Source organism: Ursus americanus, chromosome 2, assembly GCF_024610735.1.
Source record: "Ursus americanus isolate L20-20 chromosome 2, mUrsAme1.1.p, whole genome shotgun sequence".
NCBI classification, from domain to species: domain Eukaryota; kingdom Metazoa; phylum Chordata; class Mammalia; order Carnivora; family Ursidae; genus Ursus; species Ursus americanus.
The window spans coordinates 38,760,042-38,782,583 of NC_142128.1; the positions used below are offsets into that span (position 1 = coordinate 38,760,042).

At 61.5% G+C, this 22,542-nt stretch overlaps 2 protein-coding genes across 13 annotated transcripts in view; one reads left to right on the forward strand and one right to left on the reverse strand.

Moving 5' to 3' along the window:
- Window positions 1-16,237, reverse strand: part of TSC2 (TSC complex subunit 2) — a 32,661-nt gene extending 16,424 nt beyond the window's left edge. For 5 of the 7 annotated variants that reach the window (XM_045784662.2, XM_045784661.2, XM_045784659.2 and 2 more), the window contains exons 1-19: window positions 16,104-16,237; window positions 15,419-15,585; window positions 14,319-14,405; window positions 12,778-12,888; window positions 11,786-11,930; window positions 10,673-10,790; window positions 10,176-10,224; window positions 9,651-9,776; window positions 9,267-9,340; window positions 8,931-9,057; window positions 8,028-8,171; window positions 7,052-7,189; window positions 6,382-6,485; window positions 5,994-6,075; window positions 4,859-5,014; window positions 4,298-4,414; window positions 1,807-1,929; window positions 946-1,052; window positions 623-773 (exon numbers count right to left, since the gene is read on the reverse strand). In XM_045784662.2, coding sequence (XP_045640618.1) covers window positions 623-773; window positions 946-1,052; window positions 1,807-1,929; window positions 4,298-4,414; window positions 4,859-5,014; window positions 5,994-6,075; window positions 6,382-6,485; window positions 7,052-7,189; window positions 8,028-8,171; window positions 8,931-9,057; window positions 9,267-9,340; window positions 9,651-9,776; window positions 10,176-10,224; window positions 10,673-10,790; window positions 11,786-11,930; window positions 12,778-12,888; window positions 14,319-14,405; window positions 15,419-15,556 — 2,097 coding nt within the window. In that variant the 5' untranslated portion in view covers window positions 15,557-15,585; window positions 16,104-16,237. Of the gene's footprint in view, window positions 1-622; window positions 774-945; window positions 1,053-1,806; window positions 1,930-4,297; window positions 4,415-4,858; window positions 5,015-5,993; window positions 6,076-6,381; window positions 6,486-7,051; window positions 7,190-8,027; window positions 8,172-8,930; window positions 9,058-9,266; window positions 9,341-9,593; window positions 9,777-10,175; window positions 10,225-10,672; window positions 10,791-11,785; window positions 11,931-12,777; window positions 12,889-14,318; window positions 14,406-15,418; window positions 15,586-16,103 lie in introns of those variants that run through there. The other 2 variants (XM_087853538.1, XM_045784663.2) reach the window with 2 other exon arrangements.
- Window positions 16,238-16,303: 66 nt separating this feature from the next.
- On the forward strand, window positions 16,304-22,012 carry NTHL1 (nth like DNA glycosylase 1). 6 transcript variants are annotated; one of them, XM_045784755.2, is made up of 6 exons: window positions 16,304-16,446; window positions 17,438-17,676; window positions 18,379-18,549; window positions 19,372-19,531; window positions 21,497-21,602; window positions 21,672-21,891. In XM_045784755.2, the coding sequence occupies exons 1-6, from the start codon at window positions 16,338-16,340 to the stop codon at window positions 21,802-21,804; spliced, it is 918 nt and encodes a 305-aa protein (XP_045640711.2). In that variant the 5' UTR covers window positions 16,304-16,337; the 3' UTR covers window positions 21,805-21,891. The 6 variants fall into 6 exon arrangements, with proteins under 6 accessions (XP_045640711.2, XP_087709687.1, XP_087709671.1 ...); XM_087853561.1 differs by having other exon boundaries at window positions 21,500-21,602; XM_087853545.1 differs by lacking the exon at window positions 21,497-21,602 and having other exon boundaries at window positions 21,672-22,012.
- The last annotated feature ends 530 nt before the right edge of the window (window positions 22,013-22,542 follow it).

Below are 22,542 nucleotides of genomic sequence, written 5' to 3' on the forward strand. Positions count from 1 at the left end.
GACTCCTGAAAGCCTTTCCCCAGATCCCACCGGTGACTCAGAGGCCTTGAAACTCACAGGAAGCACCCGATGGGTCCCTTCAGTGCTAATGCCTGGCACCCAGGGGAGGGGAAGCTGCTTCCTGGCCTGTGGCCCCCGAGGACAGACCCTGGCCACGGCAGGCCGCCCAGCCCCGCGGCAGCACACCACCAACCGTGTCGCCTCTCTCGCGGCCCGTGCAGGAACAGACCTCCAAGGCGCGGCCCCAGCTATGCCTTCACTCGCAGGTCTGCACCGACCCTACCTCCAGGCTCTGCTTCTCCCTGCCCCTGGAACCTCTCCTGCCTTTCAGGGCCTCAGCCGGCCCTCCAGGTGCCACCATCCAGAGATGACGGCACCCCCTGGTCACACACGGCCCACCTCTGCCTCCGCCTGACGCACGTCATCCGGCAACTGCAGTTATCTGTCCACACATCGTCTTACACCAAAGCCACCTCCCAGAGGCAGGAACGTCTCCTCAGCTCCAAGCCCAGCACCACACGACGGGCCAGTTACAGAACCGCGGTAACCTTGGGCGGACAGCGTGCGCACCGCAGCAGGCCCCGAGGGGGCCGACACAGGGACAGGAGCTGTGCTGGCTCACCTGCTTCAAGCACTGCAGCAGGACGCGGAAGAGCAGGGAGTAAGGCAGAGAGCCAAGCCGCACCGCGGGGCCCGCGGGCGCAGGGCCGGGCGGCCCGGTGGGAGGCGACAGGGGGCCGCTGGCCTTCTTCTCTGGGCCTCTCTCTGGCTCCCTGTGGAAGCAGGTAGAAGCAGCACTCAGGCCGCAGGGCAGGGTGCAGGCGCCCCGCCTGCCCCACGCTGCCATCGGACAGCTGCGCGACGTCCCTCAGACCCACGAGCACCCCCGGGGCAGAGAAGGGCTGACTCCCCGGACCGGAGCTGGGGGGCACGGCTGACACGCACATGGCGTCGCAGACACAGTAGGGGCTGAACCTCACGGCCCCGTCCTTGCTGGGCAGGCCGAGGCGGTGCAGCGAGTCGGCCCTCAGCAGCAGCAGAAAGTCAAAGGCCTGCGGGGAGAAAGTGAGGTTCAGCAAAGCTGGGATGATGCCGGGCCCATCCACTCATGCACTGGCCTCCCTGGGAAAGGCCGTTCCCGCTAACAGCACACATATCCCAACCCCACCGCGTCCGCAGCAGCAAGGGGAAGCCACACGGGCATGCACGGCCTTCTCCCTCAGCGCCCAGTTCCCACAGCTGTCGGGTGGCGCCCCATGGCCCTGAGGGCTAGGAAACACAAGTGCGCTCAGGCTACCGGCACCTCCCCCGATGAACAACAGGTCACTTAACTAGGCTGCCCAAATGACGGAGGGCTGCCCCACCGCGCAGAGGCTCTGGAAGGTTCCCAGGACCTCCACTCAGCCTGGTGCCAACATCTATGATGGCAGCCCTGAGCCACGTTCTCTGCCCCGCGCAGCCTCGCCCCTGCCACCAACAGACTGTAGCCCCAGAGGTGACAGGGCCGCGCCACCTGAAAGCCAATGGAATCCCACCTCTGCCCACACCCCGGCCACCACCTGGCTCAGACGGGCGTGGGGAGATATGCGGATGCAGACAAAGGGAAGGGCACCAGGCCCTGGGGAGGTTGTAGCCTCAGCTGGTGCTGAGGACGGAATGGTCTGCGGGAGAACCCTCCGGGGCCACCTGCCACCTCCCCAGCCTGAGGTCCCCGCAGGCACTCCCAGGCCCCAGGAAGCTGGCCGTGGCCAGCCAAGGTGCAGCTGGTACCACCACAGCCATGGACAACCACCAGCCCCGTCGTACCTGCAGCCGGATGCTGCTGGCGATGGGCAGGGTGTAGTTGTGTTTGTAGTGGAGCCGGATATGGCTGACGAGCATCTCGTACACACGCATCGCGTGGCTGGCAGGCAAGGCGTACAGCTTGGTCTGCAAAGAGAGTGCGCTGGTCACTTCGAGGGCAGGAGGCTGAAAGGCGGACAGAGCCAGCGCCCCGGTGCCCAGGAGGAGAGGAACAGGACGAGCTCTCTGGAGCAAGCAGGCAACGCACAAAGCCTTCACGCCACTCACTCCGCTCCCAGGACCTCACCCCATAGATGCACCCACACGCGCACACTCTCGGTTATGGCAAAAAATCAAAAACAACATGTTCGTGTCAGTAGCAGACAATCTGCTAATAAATCAGAAAATGTGTCTAATGGGGCACCCTTTGGCAACAGGCACAACGTGACCCATGAGCCGAAAGCACACCCTCCTGCCCAGCAGAGCAGGACAGACCAGGGGCGAGCAAGGCCCTGCGGGCTCCAGAGGGGTCCACGGGGGGCCATTCACCCAGCCGCTGGACTGTCATCCACATGGCGAGCCCCCTCCCTGCCCCACCTCCCCAACAGGTGAGCCTGGGAGAGGCCAGGTGAGACCCTGGTGTGGGGGGTGCTGTGGGGTGGCAGGGGCCAGCCAGCTGCAGCTAGAGGGACCCCTCCCTGTTCGTGGTACTCTCGAGGAGAGCAGCGGGGCCTTAAAATATAGCTCACTGCTATTCCTGTTCAAGAAAAATTTTTAAAAAGGTAGGGGGAAGGGAAGGAGTTGGACTCAACACGCAAGACAATTCAGAAGGACTGCAGGGCACAAGGACAGTGATGGCGAGGCCTGCCTCTTCCAGCAGGAAGGACGGACACCATCTAACTCTTTGCTGTTTATGCTGCTGCGTGTTTCACGCAGACGCACACGTTTTCAATCACGTAGAAAGAAATGAGAACCGCCTGGCCCAGGACTTGGGCTCAGCTAGCCAACAGCTTGGTTCTGTGGCCCGAGCCCCGGGTCTGTGGGGTTGGAGTTCCAAGTGAGGGCGACGGACCACCTTCCCAGCTTCTCTGCGGCAGGCTTCTGGGCTCGCCCAGGCCAGCGCACCCCCTCACCCACCAGAGGACGAAAGGGGGCCGAGCTCCTGTGATGGGAGCCACAGACGTGCTGGCCAGCTTTCTACAGACACTTCGAGCTTCCATGCCAGGAAATAATCATCCCATACAAGCATTTCGGGACATTTTGTGAACGAGAAGTGTTTGAGGCCAGGGATGCAAATACTACATTTTACGTGACACTGATTCTGCCGAGTGAGCGTGACTGACGCTGGGACGCGGAGAGATCAGGGACAGGCACGCCGGCCACAGCATAGGACAGTGAGCACGGCGCAGAGAACGCCTGCCACCCCGACAACAAACTCACCCACAACACACGAAGTCCTCTCACAACTCGGTAAAAAGACAAATGATCCCATTACTAAATGAGCAGGGGGTCTGAAGAGACATTTCCCCAAAGAAAATACGCACACAGTCACCCAAGCACCGCTTTACGCACACTGGCCCGGCTACACTCCAGATGAGCAGAACGCCAGGCGTGCTGGGGATGCGGAGGATGTGGGGAAACGGCAGCCCCGCACGCTGCCCCGGGCAATGGAGCGGCCCTGGGGGAAGATGGTCTGGCCCTCCTCAAATGATTACACACAGGGTCGCCATCTGAGCCAGCAAGTCCACTCGAAGGCGTGCACCCAAGAGAAGTGAAAACCCACGTCCACACACACACACACTGGCACACGGACGTTCACCACGGCAGGATTCACAGCGGCCCAAAGGTGGAGACACCCAGCGTCCGTCGGCACAGGAACCGATAAGCAAATCCACACGAGGGACGACGAGCCATCTGAGCAAAGCAATGACCCCTGCTACCAGCCAGGCGAGCCTCGACACGCTCAGCGCGCTCTGCACGAGTCCACCGTTACAAAACGTCCACAACAGGCAGATCCACGAGACACACACGGCACCGGTGGCTGCCCGGGGCCGGGGTGCCGAGGGGGACGGGGAGGGACTGCTAATAGGTGTGGAGTTCCTTCTGGGGAATGAAGACATTCTAAAGTTGCAGCGATGGCCACACAAGTCTGCGAAGATACTGGAAAATCCACTGAATTACACACTCGAAATGCATAAATTCTACGGTACGCGAACTACATCTCTCAACAAAGCTGCTAAAAGCACCCCACAACCATGGGGCCGTAACGGACGCAGCCCTCCCTGCCTCCGCAGCGGTGAGGGCTGGGGGCGGGGGTCCTGGCTTGGGGGATCTCTGCCCAGACTGGCCCTGTGGCCCTCACGAGCTCCCCACACTGTGACGAGGAGTCCAGGTCACACCAGGCTGCCCTGTGACTCCCAGGGAGTGCCCAGGTCTCCCTGGAGACATGTCCCTGCAGAGTGGCATCCGAAGAGGCGGCTGGCTGACGCGCCCTCCCACAAGGGCAGAGGCCCACCTGAAGGATGACGAGGAGCCCCAAGACGGCAGTCTTCACATCCTCTAGGGAGGCCGAGTACGCCGCCATGTCTCTCTCCTCCAGCTCCGGGGGTGGAGAAAGGGGGCGGGCAATCACCTTTAGAGAGAAAATACGTATTCAGCTCCCTGGCTCAGGGCTCCCCCCAGCAGCTACGGTCAGCCCCAAGTCTTTCTCCTTTTTTTCTCAAAAGCTCCATTTTACACACCCGAGGAGCTGTTCAGAAACCACAACATATTTCACCGTTCAGAGGAAAACACGCTGGCTGTGCAGGACAATGCATCAAGCCTCCCGGCCCGGCCCAGCTCCTGTGGAGCAGCGCCACAGCTGTCTCCTAGGACCCCACGCAGCCCCGGCCCGGCTACCTCCCCAGCACCGCACATCCCCGCTGGGAGGGGAGCCCTGTCTGAGACGCAGCCCATCGCTCTGTGGAGAATGCGGACAGAGGCTCCAGAGACCAGTACTGCCTGCGGGGCTTGGCCACAAATGGGGGTCCCTCTGGCAGCCCAGGTACCCGGAGCCCCAGGCTCGAGTGGCCCTCACCTTTTCCACAATGTCCAGCAGGCTATTGAAGTGGTGGGTATGACAGCCCTCGGCCAGGTCCACCAGCAACTGGGTGGCCAGTTTCCGGACTTGGGGGTCTTTGTCCTCCGGGATGTGGGAGAGCTGTGAGATGACCACTGAGCTGATCAGCTCCTCCTGTGGTGGCACAAGTGGGGGGGGGTGAGCCACGTGGAGCAGAGATGTGGCAGCACCTGACGGGCGCTCTGCACAGCCCCTCGGGGGCCCAGCCCAGGCCCACAGGCCCAGGCCCACAGGCCCAGGTGTGATGCAGCAGCGAGCATCCTGGCGAGCTCTTGCCCGTTCACCGTCAGTGGCGGGCCCGTGTACATGCACTGCAGCAGGAAGACCTTGTCCCCAACATCACAGAGCCCACTGTGATGGGCAGTGTGACAAGAGCTTTCACAGAGCCAGGTACAAAGCACCACAGCAGCAGAGAGCAGGACGAGACCAACCCTGACATGAGGAAGCTGAGAACCCAGAGGGCCTTCCTGGAACAGGCAGCACTGAACTAGATTCCAAGGGACAGAGATGTAGGAAGAAGGATGGCTAAGAGGGAAGGAGTGGGCAGACTGGTACTGGGAACACCAGAAATGCCGGTGAGGCTGCCCGGAAGAAACCACCCAGAGCCCGAAGTACAGCGCCTGCAGGGAAGGGCACGCAAGCGGCAGAACGCCGATGTGTCTCGAGGACAGACCCTGGCCACAGACCAAGTAAGAGAGAGCGAAGGGAAAGAACCAGCAGTAGAGAGGCAGGCAGGGCCCGGCACCACTGTGGTCCGGCCAGGACTGCAGAGTGTGAGTACAAGAGCAAAAAGAAAATGCCCCCCCGCAAGACTCTGCTCAGAGCTTCAGTTCTAGGTGCCAAACAGGCCTGCGACTGCGATCCCTGAGGGCGGCCCAGTGACTCTAGGCCCAGCACAGGCCTGGCGGGAGGCAACAAAGAACACCCGAGCGCATGAACAGGGGGTGAGCCAAGCCTGTTGAGAAAGCCTGCCACAGAGGGGCGCCTGTTGACCCCAAGTACAGGGCAGACCCACGAGGCATGCAGAGCCCCGCCACCTCGAGCCCGCTGACCCAGGGCACTCCCCCCACCGCATCCCCAGCAGGACTCGCACCTCATAGAACTGCCTGTTGATGAGAAGCACGAAGGACAGGACGTCCAGCACCTTGATGCGCACGGCACTGCGAGATTCATTCCTGCGGGCGGGGCACACCTGCTGGGGCCAGGGGTGGGGGGCACAGTGCCACCCTCGCCCTCCACCAGGCCCCACCTCGCCCCACAGCCTGAGCCCAGGCCCACACGCCTCTGCAGCAGGGGAGACCCACCCTGGACTCTCCCCGCACGGGGCCCAGCTTGTCCAGACCAAATAGCGCAACGGGGCAGGGAGCTCAGCCCTCAGACACAGCGTCTCTCTAGACGACCACTGGTCCTTCCAAGAGTGAGAAAGGAAAACCCCGACTAGACCGGGCCTGGGCTCCCAGCAGGCCTCCAGAGGCTCCTACCTGAAGAATCTCTCCATCAGCAGCTGCAGGTTGTGAATCCAGCCGTCCTTCGCCGGATGGATTGACTGAGCCCGGTAGGTTATTAAATTCAGGAGGGAGGACTCCTGCAGAAAGAAGGACCCTGGTGTTAATGAGCTGCTCTGCCCCGAGGAGGTTTTTCTACACTCTCGGGCCGTGCTGTTGGCCCTGGCGGAGCGAGTCCGCTCACCGATGCCAGCAGCGTCCCCAGGTGGGCAGTCCACACAACAAAGGCGCTAATGGCAGCAAAGAGAGTTCATTTAAAAACCCACACAAAAGCCTTGGCATCAGGCTGTGGGTTTCTGGCACACGCGCTTCCTGATGCCCGGTGAGCAGATACACCAAGCAATAAGTCTCCACGGAGCTGGCCAGCACCTTCCTCCGCACAGGGGGAAGGAAACCAACGGTTAGGCTAGCGCCGTCTCTAACCGTCCCACACGCAGTCAGCTTGCTGACGCCCCAGCAGACTTCCCAGAGAAGCAGAAGCCTGCCTGCAAGCCCTTGAGTTCAAAATCAAGGACAGCCGTTTCAGACCTGCACCACCAGGGCCCCCAGAGCCGGAGGGTCCCACCTCTCCCCCAGCAGCCTGACCTCAAGAACCCTTTACCCTGAGCACCAAAGGCCCCGCCAACTGGGGGAGAAGAGGTCTTACAGGCCTCTGGTCTGCACATCGCTCAACCAGCTCAAAGTATCTCTCCTGAGAGCCATGGAATTCATTCTGATCACACAGCTCTTCCACCGTGGTCAGCAGGTCGTGGACGATGGCTCTGAGCTCCGGGCTGTCCAGGCTCTGCAACACATAGGGGCCATCACCGAGGAGACTTCGGCTTCCCTCAAGGACCCGGCCTCAGAGTCCTGAGCCCAAGCTGCATTCAGACACCCCCTCAGGCCTTCCCGCTGGGACACGGGGAGCAACTGGGCCCTTCTCGCTCATTTGGGGAGTGAGGGCCCCAGGCAGTCCTACTCTGCCCACCCAGCAGGCCTCAAAAGGATCGACTCCAAGCACGTTCACAGCTCCCCACAGGTCTAGCATCTAGAGGCCCCGGGCCGTGGCCTCCCAGCCTGCCACTTGAGGGTGAAGCAGGCGCTAGCTACCTGGTCGGTGACGGCGGTCTGGCCCAGCAGCCAGGCCCTGAGGGATGGCAGTCCAGTCCTCCCACTGACCTGGCCATGTACAAGGCTGACCCCAGTGCCCTGGGAGGCCCCGCTCCAAACCCGGGCTAGACACAGCCTCCTTTCTCCTGCAGCCCCTGAGCTGCCACCATGTCCCCCCCCTTCCCACTGTGGTCAGTACTCCGCCAAAGTTACGGCAAAGCCGTGGGCAACATCGCAGATGCTCTGGGAACTGTCTTCAGGGCGCGCCACAGGCCACGAAGGGGACTTGAGTGCACCAGCCCCACCCCCTCGCCCACCTGCTACTCCTGCTCCTAGACGTGGAGCAGCTCCTTTGAAGCCCATCACCTTCAGCAGGGAGAGGACACAGCCGTGCGAGTGCGCAGCCCCGGCAGGCGGGCCCTCCTCACGGGGACGGGGCCTGCCACCCCCGTAGGTCCACAGCCGCCAGAGGAAGGGCCCCATGGCCTGCCAGCCCGCAGTCCCGGGCCTCCCGGTGCCCACGGACACGTCACCTGGAGCTGCTGAAGCAGGCGCTCCACGATGTTGAGCAGGAGGTCCCACGTCACCGCCTGGAGCTCCCGCCGGTACTTCTTGATAAGTCTGGTTATGGAGAGCACAATTTCGTAGGACACCACCTCGTTTGGACAGGTCATGGCCTGGAACAAGAGACCCAGGGAACCCAGCGGTCAGCCGCTTCCCGCTCCTGCCCGGCACGCCCCCATCCCACAGCCCTCAGAACCCAGCACAAGATGCCTTTGAGGGACTTGCTCCCCACGCGTCTCTCCCGGGCCACAGACGAAGTATGTCAAGAGCCCGGGAACATTCTTTCTACCCTGGCTGCAGAGGGCTGGACTCAGCAGACCACTCTCCACCGATTCTGCGACGCTGGCTCACCAGCCTCGCAGAAGCTGGACGCTACCCGCAGAAGCCGAGCTCGAACACCACCCTGTCCACAACCCGGGAAGCGGGGCGTGGCGGGAGGAACCAGCGGCTCAGGAGACTGCGGCCCCTGGACCCCGGGCACGGCGCAGCTCGTCAGGAGGAGGGCCCGGCTCACAGGGCGCCATGCCCACGGCGTGAGAACACGCATAGCCAGGGTCCTGAACGCTGCGCTCCATAGACACGGAAGCTCCGTCTTGGGCCTTGCTCTAGAGCAAGGGTAAGACGAGCGCTTGACAAGACGAAACCATCACCTGCGGAAACCTGGTGCACTCCTGATGCTAATTTATAGGAGATGAAATTTATAAGACAGAAAATTTTCTTAAAAATCAAACCTTCCAAGGGTCCTCAATCTCACAGTCCCCAAGTTGCAAAGCAAGTGACAAAGCTGCAGGCTCGCCGCCCGGGGACCTGCACTCAACCCGAGGGCCGCCCCCCCCCCCCGCCCGCGAGCTACTGTGCACAAACCAAGTCACCTCATAAAACGAGGGCAGCACGGACGTCGGAGAGTTCTTGAGGGAATAGAGCCGGTGCGCTCCCCAGAGAGCCATGCCCACGAAGAACACGGCCCCTCTCAGCAGCGGGGCGTCTTCCCTGTAGGCTCTGGAACAATCCGCAGGAAGACCATGTGTCAGCGGGGCCCGTGTGGCCCTCCATGCTCCCTGCTCTCACGGGGCAGGCACGTGGGGCGTAAGCTCTAGCTGTAGAGCACGTTTCCGGAGCAGCCGCCCCAAAAGGACAAGAAAGCACTCAGCCCCCTCGAGAAGGCTACGCCACACGGCCCACACCGGCCCGGCCCGGCGCGCACTCGCCTGTCCTCCATGATACGACACATGTTGTAGATGGCGCTGTGGCCCAGGTGGGTGCCCAGCAGGTTACGCATCAGCTGGGAAACACAACGCACCGCCGTCAGACATGGGCAGAAGCAAGCCGCACACCCCAGGGGCCAGCCTCGCAGCCACTGCTCAGAAGCCAGCCGCCTCCCGCCACCTCCTCCCACACACACGGGCAGCCGTTCTCAACATGCTACTCAAATCCTGGCCTTGGCTCAGCCCCCTGGGAAAATGCTGCTGGACTCCCCTCAACAGGGCAGGTGGCCATTCCCTGAACACGGCATGGCCCTTGTCCTATCCACGTGCCTGGCTTTTAACTTCATCCAGGGCAGAGCTCTCCAGAACAACAGTTCAGACCCCCACCTTCCAGCAAGGCTCACAGAGCTCCTTGACGTTGATGGTACGGCAGAGGGTGACGATGAACAGGGGGAGGCTCTCAGCCGGCAAGCAGTTGTAGCAGACCACGGCGTCCAGCACCTGCAGCGAGACCTTGGGGGGGGGGGGGACAGGGGTCACGCCGGCCCTGCCCTGCCTCCTGCCCACAGGGAGTGACCCCCCAGCCTCCTTCCCTCCCTCCTTTGGTCAGTGACGGTCGCCCCTCCCCACTGCCAAAGCAGCCTTCCTTAGAACAGCAAGAGCGAGTGAGCATCACGGTCACCGTGGGGCACCCCATCCTGAACTACGACCCCACGACGGACATCATCCAACCAACCACCCTTACTTACTGCAGAGTCCTGAGCACCAGAGAAGCCGACAGCAGGCCCAGGGCCACACGACCAGTGAGAGGCAGTGCAGGGCTTGACCCCAGAGCTGGGGTCTTGAGCGCTCCACCACCCGGCCTGCCCAGGAGGGTGAGAGGACCATCCCTGGGGAGGACCAGCTACTGACCTCTATGTCCACGGATGACACGGTCTGGACACACAGCAGGCAGATCATGCTGTTGGAGGAAGCGCGAAGTCAGTGGAAGGATGTTTCCCGGAGGCTGCGTGGATCCGCCTCACTTTCTGGTGACTCTACAAGGTAGTTAAACCAAGAACTCGACCCCCCGAGGGCTCCACTCACACACAAACAGGGAGGTGCCTGCCCTGTACCAACCACTGCTCAGCGGCAGCTGGACAGCACCAGCAAGACCCAGCCCCTGCCCTCACGGCTCCCAGAGTATATGAAAAACGACAGCAAAAGCGATTACAAAGAAAACCAACTGATGTGGTTCATCTGTTAAAGAGAAAGCGCTATCATTCTATCAACCCGAGTAGAAGGGGCCACGCTGCTCCCAGCATCTCCATTTGTGCTCATTTCCACAGCTTTATTCACGCGCCGAGCTACACACATCACCCAAGGCAGCGGGGCTACGATCAGAGGGACGTCATCGGAACTCTTCTTACTGGACCATTGATGCAATGTATTCATCCAGGTAACAGCTGTTGAACTTGACCAAGTTCACAAGCACCAGGAGGAATTCTGAGGACAGGCCGACGTCCATCCACTGCAGGACAAAGCCAGCTGAGGGAAGAAGAAGACGGCAATGTAATGCCTACTCACCTCCTCCCCAGGAACGCACCCTGGTCCCTTCCACTGCTGTCAGCCACGCCACCGGCCCCCATGCAACACCAGGCCACACACAGGCCAACACAGGCTCAGCTGGGGTCCCAGCAGGTCAGACAGCACGGACTCTGAAATCTACCAGCCCCCAGGATGCACTGAGGGGCAGGAGCAAGTCTGTGCGTTTGATGCTCCGAGCCCGGGCCCCCGAGGCTGGGCGGTGCGAGCATCACTAGGTGTATGTCTAGGAGGCAGACCCCTCGTCCCCCATCCCTCCGAGACTCTCTCAACAGGGACAAAAGCCACGTGCGACTGCTGGCCAAATCACCTTAGCAAACCTGAGCAAGGCCGCCAGTCAGCACCTGTCCTGGAGACGGAGAGCTGCCTGAGGCCCCTCTCTGGGCCCCAGTCAGACTGACTTCTCCCTCCTCCTTTCTCTTCTCCCCACGGCAGTGATATGAAACCTCAAGATCCACGGAAACGTCACCCCATCAGGACAACAGAGAGGAAGCCCAGCCAAGGGGACAGCTGGGAGGTCAGGCCCAGGGCACAGAGAGGCCCAAGAAGAAGACACGACAAGGCAGGCCCAGCCCCAGAAACCTTAGGGTACCCTGAATAAACCACAGGCTGACACCTGGGTCAGCAGCACACTCTCCCTACAAAAGAACTTGGACCACCTCCTGCCCACCTAGCAGGCCTCACTCCCCAGGGACTCTGAGCCAGCCCAACCGGAGTGAAGCCCAGGGCTGCCCATCTCTAACAAGCTCCCCAGGAGACAGGAGACGCGGTGGCTGCTCCAGGAGGCACGCAGGCAAGCAGAACCTCGTAGTGCTGCGCCCTCTGCAGGCCATCCCTGTAAACTGCAGCAGCCCCTCTGCGCCTCAGCGGCCTTCTCGCATCCCGGTTCAACGGGACCCCCCACGTCAGAGAAACTGCACACCCGCTGTGGCACCCACCCAGTTCTTCTTCCAAGTAGGTGATGTGTCTCCCATTGTCCGTGAGAGCCTTGAACACTTCCAGTCTCTCGTGTAGGTCTTCATTAGAGGGGTAATCCTTGATGACCTTAAAGAAGAGGGCCCTGAGAACGCCCAAGCGGTCCCCCTGAGGATAAAAGCACAAGGTCAGCAGTCCTGCCAGGACCCCCGCCGGCTGCGTTTCCCACACAGCCATACGCAGTCCAAGGACAGAGGACTCGAGGACTCCTGACCCTGGGACCCATTCTCCTTCCCACAGGCACTGGCTGTAAGCAACAAACAGCACATTGGAGCAGCTCCAGACCGGGGGGGGGGGGGGGGATCGCGTGCACGTACAGCACCTACTGTGTGTGAACCCAGCACGGCACTGGGCACAAAGCAGGGGACAGTGCAGTTCCGGCCCTCCTGGGGCTCGTGGCCAAGAAGAGACACACGTATGTCTGCACGTGACAAAAACAATCTGACCACTGAGAGGGCACAGGCCGCTCCATGCAGCAGGGGTGTGGAGGGCTGGAGGAAATGGGCAAGAGGAAAGGGAGCCTTCCAGGCAGGAATGTTCTAGGAGAGTCTCAAAGCAGCGTGGCTGCAGCCCAGAGCACAGTGAGCCACGAGCAGAGGCCCAAGGTGGGGGCATGAGGACAGCAGGAGGCTACCCGTCTCTCCCGGCGGGCACACCCCCATCATTTCGCATGAACAGCCTCATCAGCACCCTAAAACATCTCAGAGGAGGAAGGAACAGCACCATCCCCATCCTGCGGGAGAGGAGGTGGAGGCCCAGTGACTCACCCGGGGTCCCCCGGGTTCAAGAGGCTAGGGTGCCCACTTAGGTGGTCAGGCGGCAGAGACCTGGTGCCAGGTGCCCTCACCAAAGACCAGCGTGCACACGTGGCACAGTGGGAGCAGTCCGTGGCCGCCCAACGTCACCTCCCACACCCAGCCCAGCTCCACCTGCGCCCAGACCTGCCGCCTGTTACCTGCCCCTGCACGATGGCCTTCAGCAGAGCCAGCACCGCGTGCCGGGCCTCCGGGGGCCGCTCTGGCTGCAACAGGTCCGCCACGGCCTTCCACAGCGCCTCCACCGCATGCTGCCACCAGCACAGAGGGACAGCGGTTAGGGGTGCTGGCCCCCTCAACTCAAGGCTCGGTACCATGAACACAGGATGGAGCAGAACAGTTCTTCTGACTTAGAACTCCTCTAAAGCCCACACGTCGTGCACCCGTCACAGCGCACGAGACCAGAGTGTGCCGAGCGGAACGGCTGCAAGCTACTTCAAGCCCACGCAAGTCCTGACAACAGCCTGCGGGGAGGGAGGAGAGCAGCAGGCCAGGGGAGCTGTCCCGGGTGCCCCATGGGATCGGCCAGGAGTCCCCTTTTAGAGCGTGCTCAGACCCAAGGGAAGAAAGCCACTGGAAGAGTCTCAGAACCGGGCCTACCTGGGTCTGCAGCCTGACCCAGAAATCCCATTCCCCTGGCCTCTCTGTACCAGCTGAGGGCCACTCTGTACCACACGCCTGTCCTGCCTATGCTGCCGAGAATGCTGCGGGCTCCTGGAATCTGCCTCCTGGGGTAGCTGGGTCCTGTTCCCCGAAGCTACTCAGAATCAGCCTCTCGTCACCTTCTCTGCTCCACCTTAACCATCCTGTGCTCCCTTCAGCCAGAGTTTTCAGACCACTCAACCTTTCCCGGGCTCACTTCTCCTAGGAGGGAACTAAAACGTCCTTTAGATGTTGTCTGACCCACATCCTTTTTCAGGATACCCTGGAACTTTCACCTTCTTTGTCCTATGCACAACATTCCCGGTGACACAATCTAAGCCACAACAAGACGCAGATACCGAGCCAGTGGGCTCTGCCAGCCTATCAGGCTTATATGTCTGGTCAGCCACAGCCCCCTCTTTCATACCAATGCAGACAACTTTAGGGACCCAAAAGCCTATTTTCATGTTTATTCTTGGTAAAATATAGCCTCCATGTTTTGGATAACCGGCAGATGCCGTGGTTGCTCTACCCTCCCCCTGAGCAAATCCCAATCTACTTGGTCCACGTCTCCTCCCAAGTTGCCCATACAATCTCTGGGCCAGGCTAGAGCACAGCCCTTGAGGTGCTCTCATGACAACCTCCCACTCTGTCCCCGGGATGCCCAGAGAGAACCTGCAAACATCTGCCCAAAATAAATAGACTGTCTGTGAGGCTGCTCAATGCCACCAAGAAGACACCAGAAATGGCATGCCTTGAGTCACACGGTTTCCTGATGTCCCCTTACCTTTCCTGTGATACGAAAAGACAAGTAAGCATGTGTTTCTGCAAATCACTGTTAACCCTTCCTCGGAACTGCCAGAAAAGCCTTAATGCCTTTGCTCCCCACCTCCATGTGTGAGTGACCCGTAAGGCTTATGCTCAGAGCATTTCCAGAAGTTCCCCTAAAAAGGTGCATTAGTTAGCATGAGCACTCGACTCTGCTCCTGAAAGAGCCAAATCGGACTTCTCAAACAGCAGCCAACTGAGGCAGACCTACCTCTTCAAACTTCTTCGTTTTTGCAACCTCGCAGATTTGCCCTATCACCCGGATGCGATTGTTGATACCACATTCAACACTCAGTTCCTGGTGAGAGATGAAAAGCAAAGGGGCCAGGGCTCAGGCAACAGATCTCCTGAACCGCCAGCCACAGACACCCCAAGAATTCCGATGCTGGAGGCTTGTCGCGGCTCCTTCTGAAATCAGGGACCACCAGAGTTTACGACTCCATCTCAGCGGGGTGAGAACAGACTACTTCTCTTTTTCAGGACATTTAGTTTTATTGAGATAAAATTCATGTAACAAAATTAGCTATTTGAACAATTTGAAACTGTACAACTCATCTTTTAGTACATTCACAATGCTTGTAACCACCTCCATTAACTCCCAAATATTTTCATCACCTAAAAGGAAAACTTCAGACCCATTAGCAGTCACCCCCCACCCCCTTTGGCCCCAACAAATGCGGATCGACTTTCCGTCTCTATTCAACTATTCTGAACATTTCATAGAAATGGAATCACATGTTATATGGGGCCTTTGTGTCTGGCTTTTTCCACTTAGCGTGTTTTCAGTCTTCATCCACATTACGGCCTGTGTCAACGCTTCATTCCTTTTTCTGCCAAATAATACTCCATTGTAGGGATGTTATCACATTTTATCCGTTCACCAGCTGATGGACATTTTGGTGGTTTCTGAATGGGAACCTCACGAGTGCAGAAATTGAGCATTTCTAAAATACCGTGCCGGGATGTGGTAGAGAGATTCAAATACACACCAGAAAACAAAGACCCACTCGTCCCAGGAGCTCACAAATTACTGGTTAACACCTGGCCATAACCCTAATCACCTGTGGAAAACAAGCAGGGCGTTTCAGCCTGGGCTAGTAAAGTAGCTTCTCCTGCGTGGACATGCGAGCACTACCTCAAGTGTGCTAGACCCTGTCCCCTGACTTCCTGGACCTCGGAAGGAAAGACGTACAGGCTTCCACAGCACTGGGGACAGCAGTCCCACCTCCCACAGAACTTGGTGACAGACGCAGCCCGACCTGCCCTGCACCTCCCAAAAGGCTAGCAGGAAAGACAGGGCAGCTCACTCACTCTCAGAATGTCCGCGGTGATGATAAACTCCGTCTGTTTGCCCTCTGCAGACCTGGGGTTTGGCCTCGGGGTTCCCAGTCCCAACAGAATCCTGAACTTCTCCTTCAAGCCTGAATCTTTGCTTGTAGGCTTGGCCATGGTGGGCAGGGACGCAACAGAGGCCGCCTCTGCGCCAAGAACACAGGCGGAGAGCTCAGGGGCAGCTCCCCGCACCTGCCCCACTGCCGACCTCCGGCCGCACGCCCGGGAAGCCTAGGTCTTGGGTGGGCACGACCCTCCCACAGCTCCCGGGAGGAACTCAAGCACAGCCTGACGGCCCGGTCCAGCAGCGGGCACCCGGTGAGGGCGGGGAACCGCGGTCTGGAGCCCCGACGCTCGCCCTCCCTCTCCTCCCCGACGTGCGGGAGGCCTGTCCCGGACGCCGAAAGCTGGGGGCCCTCGCACCCGCTCCGTCTTAAAACCCAGGACTGCTCGAGGCTCTAGGCTCCAGGCTCAGGCTGAGGCGGGCGAGCCGAAGGCCGGGGCCGCGACACTGCGGGGTCCGCCCCCGCCGCCTCTGCGCCCAGCAGCACCCCCCTCTCCCCCGCGCGACAGCTTCCCCCTGCCCCATCGCGACCGAGCCACACGGTGAGCCGGGCCGGCGTCAGCGGCCGGGGGGGGGGGGGGCGGTTCGCTAGTCACTCACCCCACGGAGCGCCCGCCGCGCCCCGGGCCGTCGGGCGCCGCCACCCCCCGGCCTCCGCCGGAAGCTCGACCCGCACTTCCGGCAGTGAACAGGGGCTGAGCGCCGCCGCCGAGCTTGCTGGGAGTCGTAGTTCCCGGCCCTCTCGGGAGGAAAGGCGGGGCGAGAGTCGAGTCACGTGACGGACCGCGGGGGCCGCCGGGATGTGTAGTGTGCAGGACTCTGGCACTACCGAGCATGGCTGGCGTGAGGATGGTGACACGGAGCCGGAGCCGGGGCCCGGGGGCCGGGCCGAGGGGGGGTGGGGAGGAGGCCGCGCAGCTCCGGAGGGGAGAGGCGGCTGCAGGTAGCCCCGAGCCTGGACCGGGGCATGGGGAGAGAGACGAGGGAAGGAACCTGCAAGGGGCTGGGAGCTGGGATTCCAAGTCGCCCCCACGTGCGGCTCTGGCTCCCACCCTGCTCCCTGTTCCCGGGACGCAGGGGCGGGGGTCCACGGGGACTGAGTTCCGGGCGCTCGCACCTCCCCCAATCTCGTCCTGAAGAAGAAAGATCTCGGCGTCCCGGTAGCCTGTCGGGATACTCCACTTGGCGCTAGGCCCTCTGTGGGCACGCCAGCCTTGTCCTTGTAGCTGCTTCTCGCTCAGAGAGACCAGATGCCGAGGACACGCCAGCCAGGAGTCCTCTTCCCCTGCTAGAGGGTGCCTCTGGAGAGGAAACGGGAAAGGGCGTGGTCTTCCCTCTGTATACTCTGCAGGCATTAAGGTCCTAGTGTGTACAGGGCTCCAGGGTGAGCCAGACCCACAGGGCCCCTGCAACTTGTCCTGCAGGACAGCCAGAGGGGGATTCTCCTAGGCACCCAGTGAACTTAGGGGTAGTTCAGACGAGGAGATCCACTCATACAAATGCATAGCAGGAGGAACTGGGGCAAGGGGAGTAAGTAGGTCACAAGGGTAGGCAGGACCCTTGATGCTCCGATGGAGTTTGTAGTTCGCCATGAGGACAAGGAAGAATCAATGAGGAGTTTTAAACCGAAATGACACAATCTGATTTGGGCCTTAGGAAGGTCTCTTTGGGCCAGTGTGGAAACGAGATTGGGGGGGGCACCACGGTGGAGGCTGTGGGTAGAGTCGTCCTGTGCTAAGGCAGACTTGGTCAGGAGGGCAGTGGCGTGGGGAAAGCTGACCTGCCCCTAGAGCACGTGCTGCAGAGGCCGGAGCAGCCCGAGCTGCGGTAGATGAGGGATGGCTGTTGAATGAATCATGACGGGTGATAGCAGGCAGGGCAGCACCCACGCCCGCCCTCACCTGTGGCCCCTGCTCAATGGCACTTTTTTCCAGAAGGAAAGAAAAGCCACAGCCCTGCAAAGCGTCAGCGGAAGACACAGAAACTGAGTGTCGCCTACGAAGTCTCAGATCATGAGAAAGGAGAAGGCGCCAAACCCCCAGGGACACCAGGCTGGGAGCCCCTGGCCTGGCGGCAGCAGCTGCTAAACATCCGCACCATGAGGAGTGAGAAGGACGCGCCTGTGGACCAGCTGGGGGCTGAGCACTGCTATGACCCCAGTGCACCCCCAAAGGTAGGCAGGCACCCTGTCTGCCTGGTGACTGCCTTCTGGACAGGACACTTGCTTCTTCTCAGGCCTCGGGCAGGGCACAGCCTGACCCCTGGCAGCTCTGGGCTGGCACCCTCACCAGCAGGCGGCACCTCGATGGGTCAGCACCTGAGGCCCAGAGCGCGGGCAGCATCACCTGCTTCATGGTGGCCCCTCGGTGGGTCAGGACTGCCTGTGGCTTGGGGCTTCGTGCTGTTTTCTGCCAGCAGAGGCCTGAACTACCAGGGGTGTTAGTAATGTTTGCTGAGAGAGAGAGAGTTCCTTACATCTCAGTGGTTTGGAGCCTGGTCCTTAGACCAACTAGATTCTAATCCCAGCCCCGCTACCAGTGACTTGGGTGCACGAACTCTGGGCTTCTGTCTGCTGGTGAGATGGGTAGGATTATCCACGAGGCAACAGCAATCGGAGTAGCAGGCACTGGCTGTCGATCAGCAGGTCTGATTCTAAGCATCTTGATGATTCAGTGAAGCAGCCCAGTGATCTTTGTGAGGCAGGCACTGTTACGGTCCCCACATTGTACAGGAGAAAACAAAACAGGCCCAGGCCAATCCCTCATACAGTCCGTTGGCCAGTAACAGGTGGAGGTGGTGATGGGTTGGCGGGGGCCCGCCCACAGTGCGCGCCCAGGACCTGCCACTACACTGGTCCCCGTCACTGTGCCCACAGGTGCGGAGGTACCAGGTGCTGCTGTCGCTGATGCTCTCCAGCCAAACCAAAGACCAGGTGACTGCAGGCGCCATGCAGCGGCTGCGCGCTCGGGGCCTCACGGTGGACAGCATCCTGCAGACAGATGACAGCACGCTGGGCACGCTCATCTACCCAGTAGGCTTCTGGAGGGTGAGCCCACGGACCTGGGAAAGACGTCAGGAGGCCGAGGGGAGGCTGTGGGGGTAAAGGAGGCCAGGTGGGGCATCTGAGGCTATAGGGACCTGGATGTGAGTTCCCAGTGGAGCCCCCTGCCCATCTGACCGGCAAACAGGGCCAGGGCTCTGGGGCCCCCTCCTTGGCCTTTCCTGTTTGCAGCCCACCCCTTCCTTCCTCCACCTCCCCACCCAGCTGACTGGCGCTTCCCTTCCTCCCTGAGGCTGCCCACCCGCCTTTCCCTTTGTTTACTCCAAGCCTCCCTGGAGTGCGTCACCCCCTCCGTCTGGAGCCCCAACAGGCCATAGAGCACTGGGTGGCGAGTGGGCGGATCTGCTGAGGCAGCTGGGCGGGTGGAGTGCTTTCCCTTGGCATTGGCGTGGGCTGCAGCTTGTCAGATGGGTTTTAAATAGCCCTCTCAGGCACAGAATGGGAACCACCCAGCTGGCCTGGCGGCTGGTGGGGAAGCCCCAGGCTCCAGCCTTCCTTCCTGAAGGTCCAGGTGCTGCTGAGCCCAGCTCCTGGCATAGCTGGCCCTGCTTAGCCTACCTGGCCTCTGGAGGAATGATGGGACAGGGGGCCTGAGCTAGACCCCACGTGCATGTTGTGGGTCCAGGCCTACATTGGGCCTTGGCTCATTCCTACCTCTTGGGGGGACAGGGCAAACAGGTGCTTCTGAGCGTGTCTTGGGCAGGTGACAGGCAGCTCTGAACACCCGTGGGTCTTCCTCGGGACTCACCCTCCCAAGTGGGGCTGCACCCTCCACCTCCAGAGCTGAGCGCCCCCTCTGTTTTGCAGAGCAAGGTAAAGTACATCAAGCAGACCAGCGCCATCCTGCAGCAGCGCTATGGCGGGGACATCCCAGCTACTGTGGCAGAGCTGGTGGCACTGCCCGGCGTTGGGCCCAAGATGGCACACTTGGCCATGGCGGTGGCCTGGGGCGCCGTGTCCGGCATCGGTGAGTGGCATCCACTGTCAGGGAGGGCAGGGCTGGCCACATCCTGTGGTCTGTAACCCCAGCTCAAGTCCCCTCACCCACAATTTAGCCCAAAGGGTCAGAAAGATGTTTCCAGCTTTGAGCTAGGCCTGCCCCGCCTAATGGTAGGACTTCCTGTTTGCTGAGCACCTGCTGTGCGCTGGACTGTGTGAGAGGCCCTGGGGAGGGATTCGGGGTCCATGGTGTGCACGAAGAAGAATGTGGAACACACAACTCCCTACCTGAGGTGGAAGCGCTGCCAGGGGGCGTGTGTGGCGCTGTCAGAGCTGGCCCGGTCTGGGGCATCTGGGGAGACTTCCTAGGAGGTGATAAGTCAGCCAAGAGCTGATGAGTCGGGGGCTGGCCAGGCTGGGAGGAGGAAGTGCCATCCAGGCAGAGGAAACAGCATCCACGTCAGGTGGGACGGGGGCCGGTGGAGGAAGGCTCAGGAGCGGGCAGAGGGGGGAGGCATGGGAAAGGCAGGGGGACCCCAGGGGTGGAGGAGCTGGGGGGAGCCCCTTCTGGAATCCATTTCCTGACATTTGTGGTGTCCGTGAAGACAGACCCTGGGTCAGGCTGCGGCTGCTTCTTCAAATCTTTGCCCAGACAGCTGGGGCTTCAGCGGCCACGCAGCAGCAGGTCCAGCCAGCCCAGAACCCGGGGCCCGACCCACGGCCTCTCTGTGTGCCCCCACTCTGGTGCTCCTCTGGAGGAACTTCTGCAGGGGGTGGGGAGACAGGGCAGAGATCTCCCCAGCCCTTCCCCAGCTCCTAGATCCTGCTCCCTGGAGTGGGGACCTTTCTCAGCACTGAGCTTGGGTCGGCGCACAGCTAGGGGCTGAGGGCCCTGACCATGGAGGCTGGAGCCCAGCAGCCCCAGAGCCTGGCGATGGGACGGCAGGGGCTAGGGCAGAGCCTTCCTCCACCCCCGTCTGCACCGCCCCTGATCCTGTGGCTGCCAGCCTCTCAACAGATACCTGAGCTTATCTGGGCGGCTGTCCTTGGCTGCCCGAGTCCCGAGTCCCAGGAGGGGTCTGGCAGGTCTGCGGGGGAAGGGCCCACTGCCCAGGGAACAGGACTTTGGGAGCGCAGACACACTAGGAGGGAGAGTCAGAACGTCACCCCTCCTGGATGTCTGTGGGCCCTGCCTCTCAGGGGCTGCACCGGACAGCAGCCGCTCAATTAGCCAGAGCTGTGGGGTACAGCAGCCAGTCCCTGCTCTGCCATCCCAGCTGGGTGACCAAGAGGCAAGATGCTTAGCCTCTCTGAGCTTTGGCCACCAAGCTGGGAAAGTATGCAGAGGACCTGCCCACAGGAGGCTCACGTGGTGTGGCGTGGCCCTGGGCTGGGCCTCTGGGTGACAGGAGAAAGCTGAGGCTGGGTGACTCACTAGCAGGACCCCCGCACCTGTGTGCTCGCCCTGTGCCCACAGGGTGCCCTCCATCCGCATCTGGGGAGGGCCTGAGCCTTTTTCCAGGCCACTAGTAACAGGAAGGGAGCAGGTGTAGGGCTCACTTTCTCTTTTGCCAAGTCGAGAGGAGGGAGAGACTACAGCTGGCAGGGAGAGAGGCCCCGGCGAGCAGGTGCCCAGGCCGAGCCCTGGGGTGGCCGGCCAAGGGGAGCCGGGACTGCGGCCCCAGGAGAGGACAGCTGCGGCTGGCCTGGCCATACTCCCTGCTGTGTCCCTGGCCATGCCGTTGTAGGTGTGGGCTCTGTGGGCAGTGCCCTCCAGCTGGCCCTCTGGGCCCAGCCATGAGCGCCTGGCACTCAGAGCCAGTGCCCGGGCCAGGAGGCACTGCTGCCTGCACCCCAGCTGGAGGGCCCGAGCCCTCTGGCTCAGGCCGCTGACCTGCCCTCCGTGGAAGCCCGAGGGTGGGAGGCTTGGGGCTGTGGCAGGGCCTGGGTCCAGCCACTGTGCCCTGTGATGCACCGGCCCCGTGTCCCACAGCAGTGGACACGCACGTCCACAGAATCGCCAACAGACTCGGGTGGACCAAGACAGCGACCAAGTCCCCGGAGAAGACTCGTGCGGCGCTGGAAGCCTGGCTGCCTCGGTGCGGCAGGGTGGGGGCTGGTGGGGCGTCCCTCAGTCTCCCTCCCCCGCTGACCTCTCACCTTCACAGGGAGCTGTGGAGCGAGATCAACGGACTGTTGGTGGGCTTTGGCCAGCAGACATGTCTGCCCGTCCACCCGCGCTGCCAGGATTGCCTCAACCGAGGCCTGTGCCCAGCCGCACGGAGCCTCTGTGGGCCGTGAGGCCTTGGCCCGGCCACCACGCGCTCTCCTACTGCGTGCCTTTGCTGGGGAGCCCCTATTTACAATAAAGCTCAGGAGTTGTTTGCAGTTGGGGTCTGGCGGAGTCTCCCCCAGGGCGTGGGGGCAGGCCGGGAAGCGTGAGCTGCGTGTGTACCGTGCTCTTGTGTGTCTGAACTGCCTGGAGGCTGAGATGGGGACGTGAAGGTCTGGGCCGTGGACTGGGCGGTGGGGGGGGGGGGGGTGCCTGGGACAGGAGAGATGGCTCGTGGGAGCCAGCTGCAGCCAGCTGCTGGGAAGCCCGCTGGAGACCCGGGCCTCCTCCCTCCCAGGCAGCCGGCTGGGGATCCAGATCCTCGCCCCTCCTCCTGCTGAACTCCTGTACCCTGAGAGCTCTCTGCCAGGAGGCCCCACCCCATGTTTACAGAGGCACCTGGCCTCTGGAGTAACATCAGTAGGTCCAGGGCAGATGCCCCAGGGCATGAGATCTGACCTGTGTGTGGCTGCTGGCATGACGGGGGCTCTGCGAGGGCAGAGGTATCAAGGATCGGGAAGGCACTGAGGGGGAGGTGCCGGGGGTGGGGGGAGGGAGAACCTAGTGAGGGCCCCAGAGTGTGCCAGTGAAGGAGGGGGCATGGCTCCAAGTTCTGGGGGTTCTCAGGGGGCCGAGGAGGAAAGGGGAGGGGGGAGAGCAGAAGCTGAGGGGTCAGGCTTGGCTGCCTGGTGGACGGAGGTGGGAGG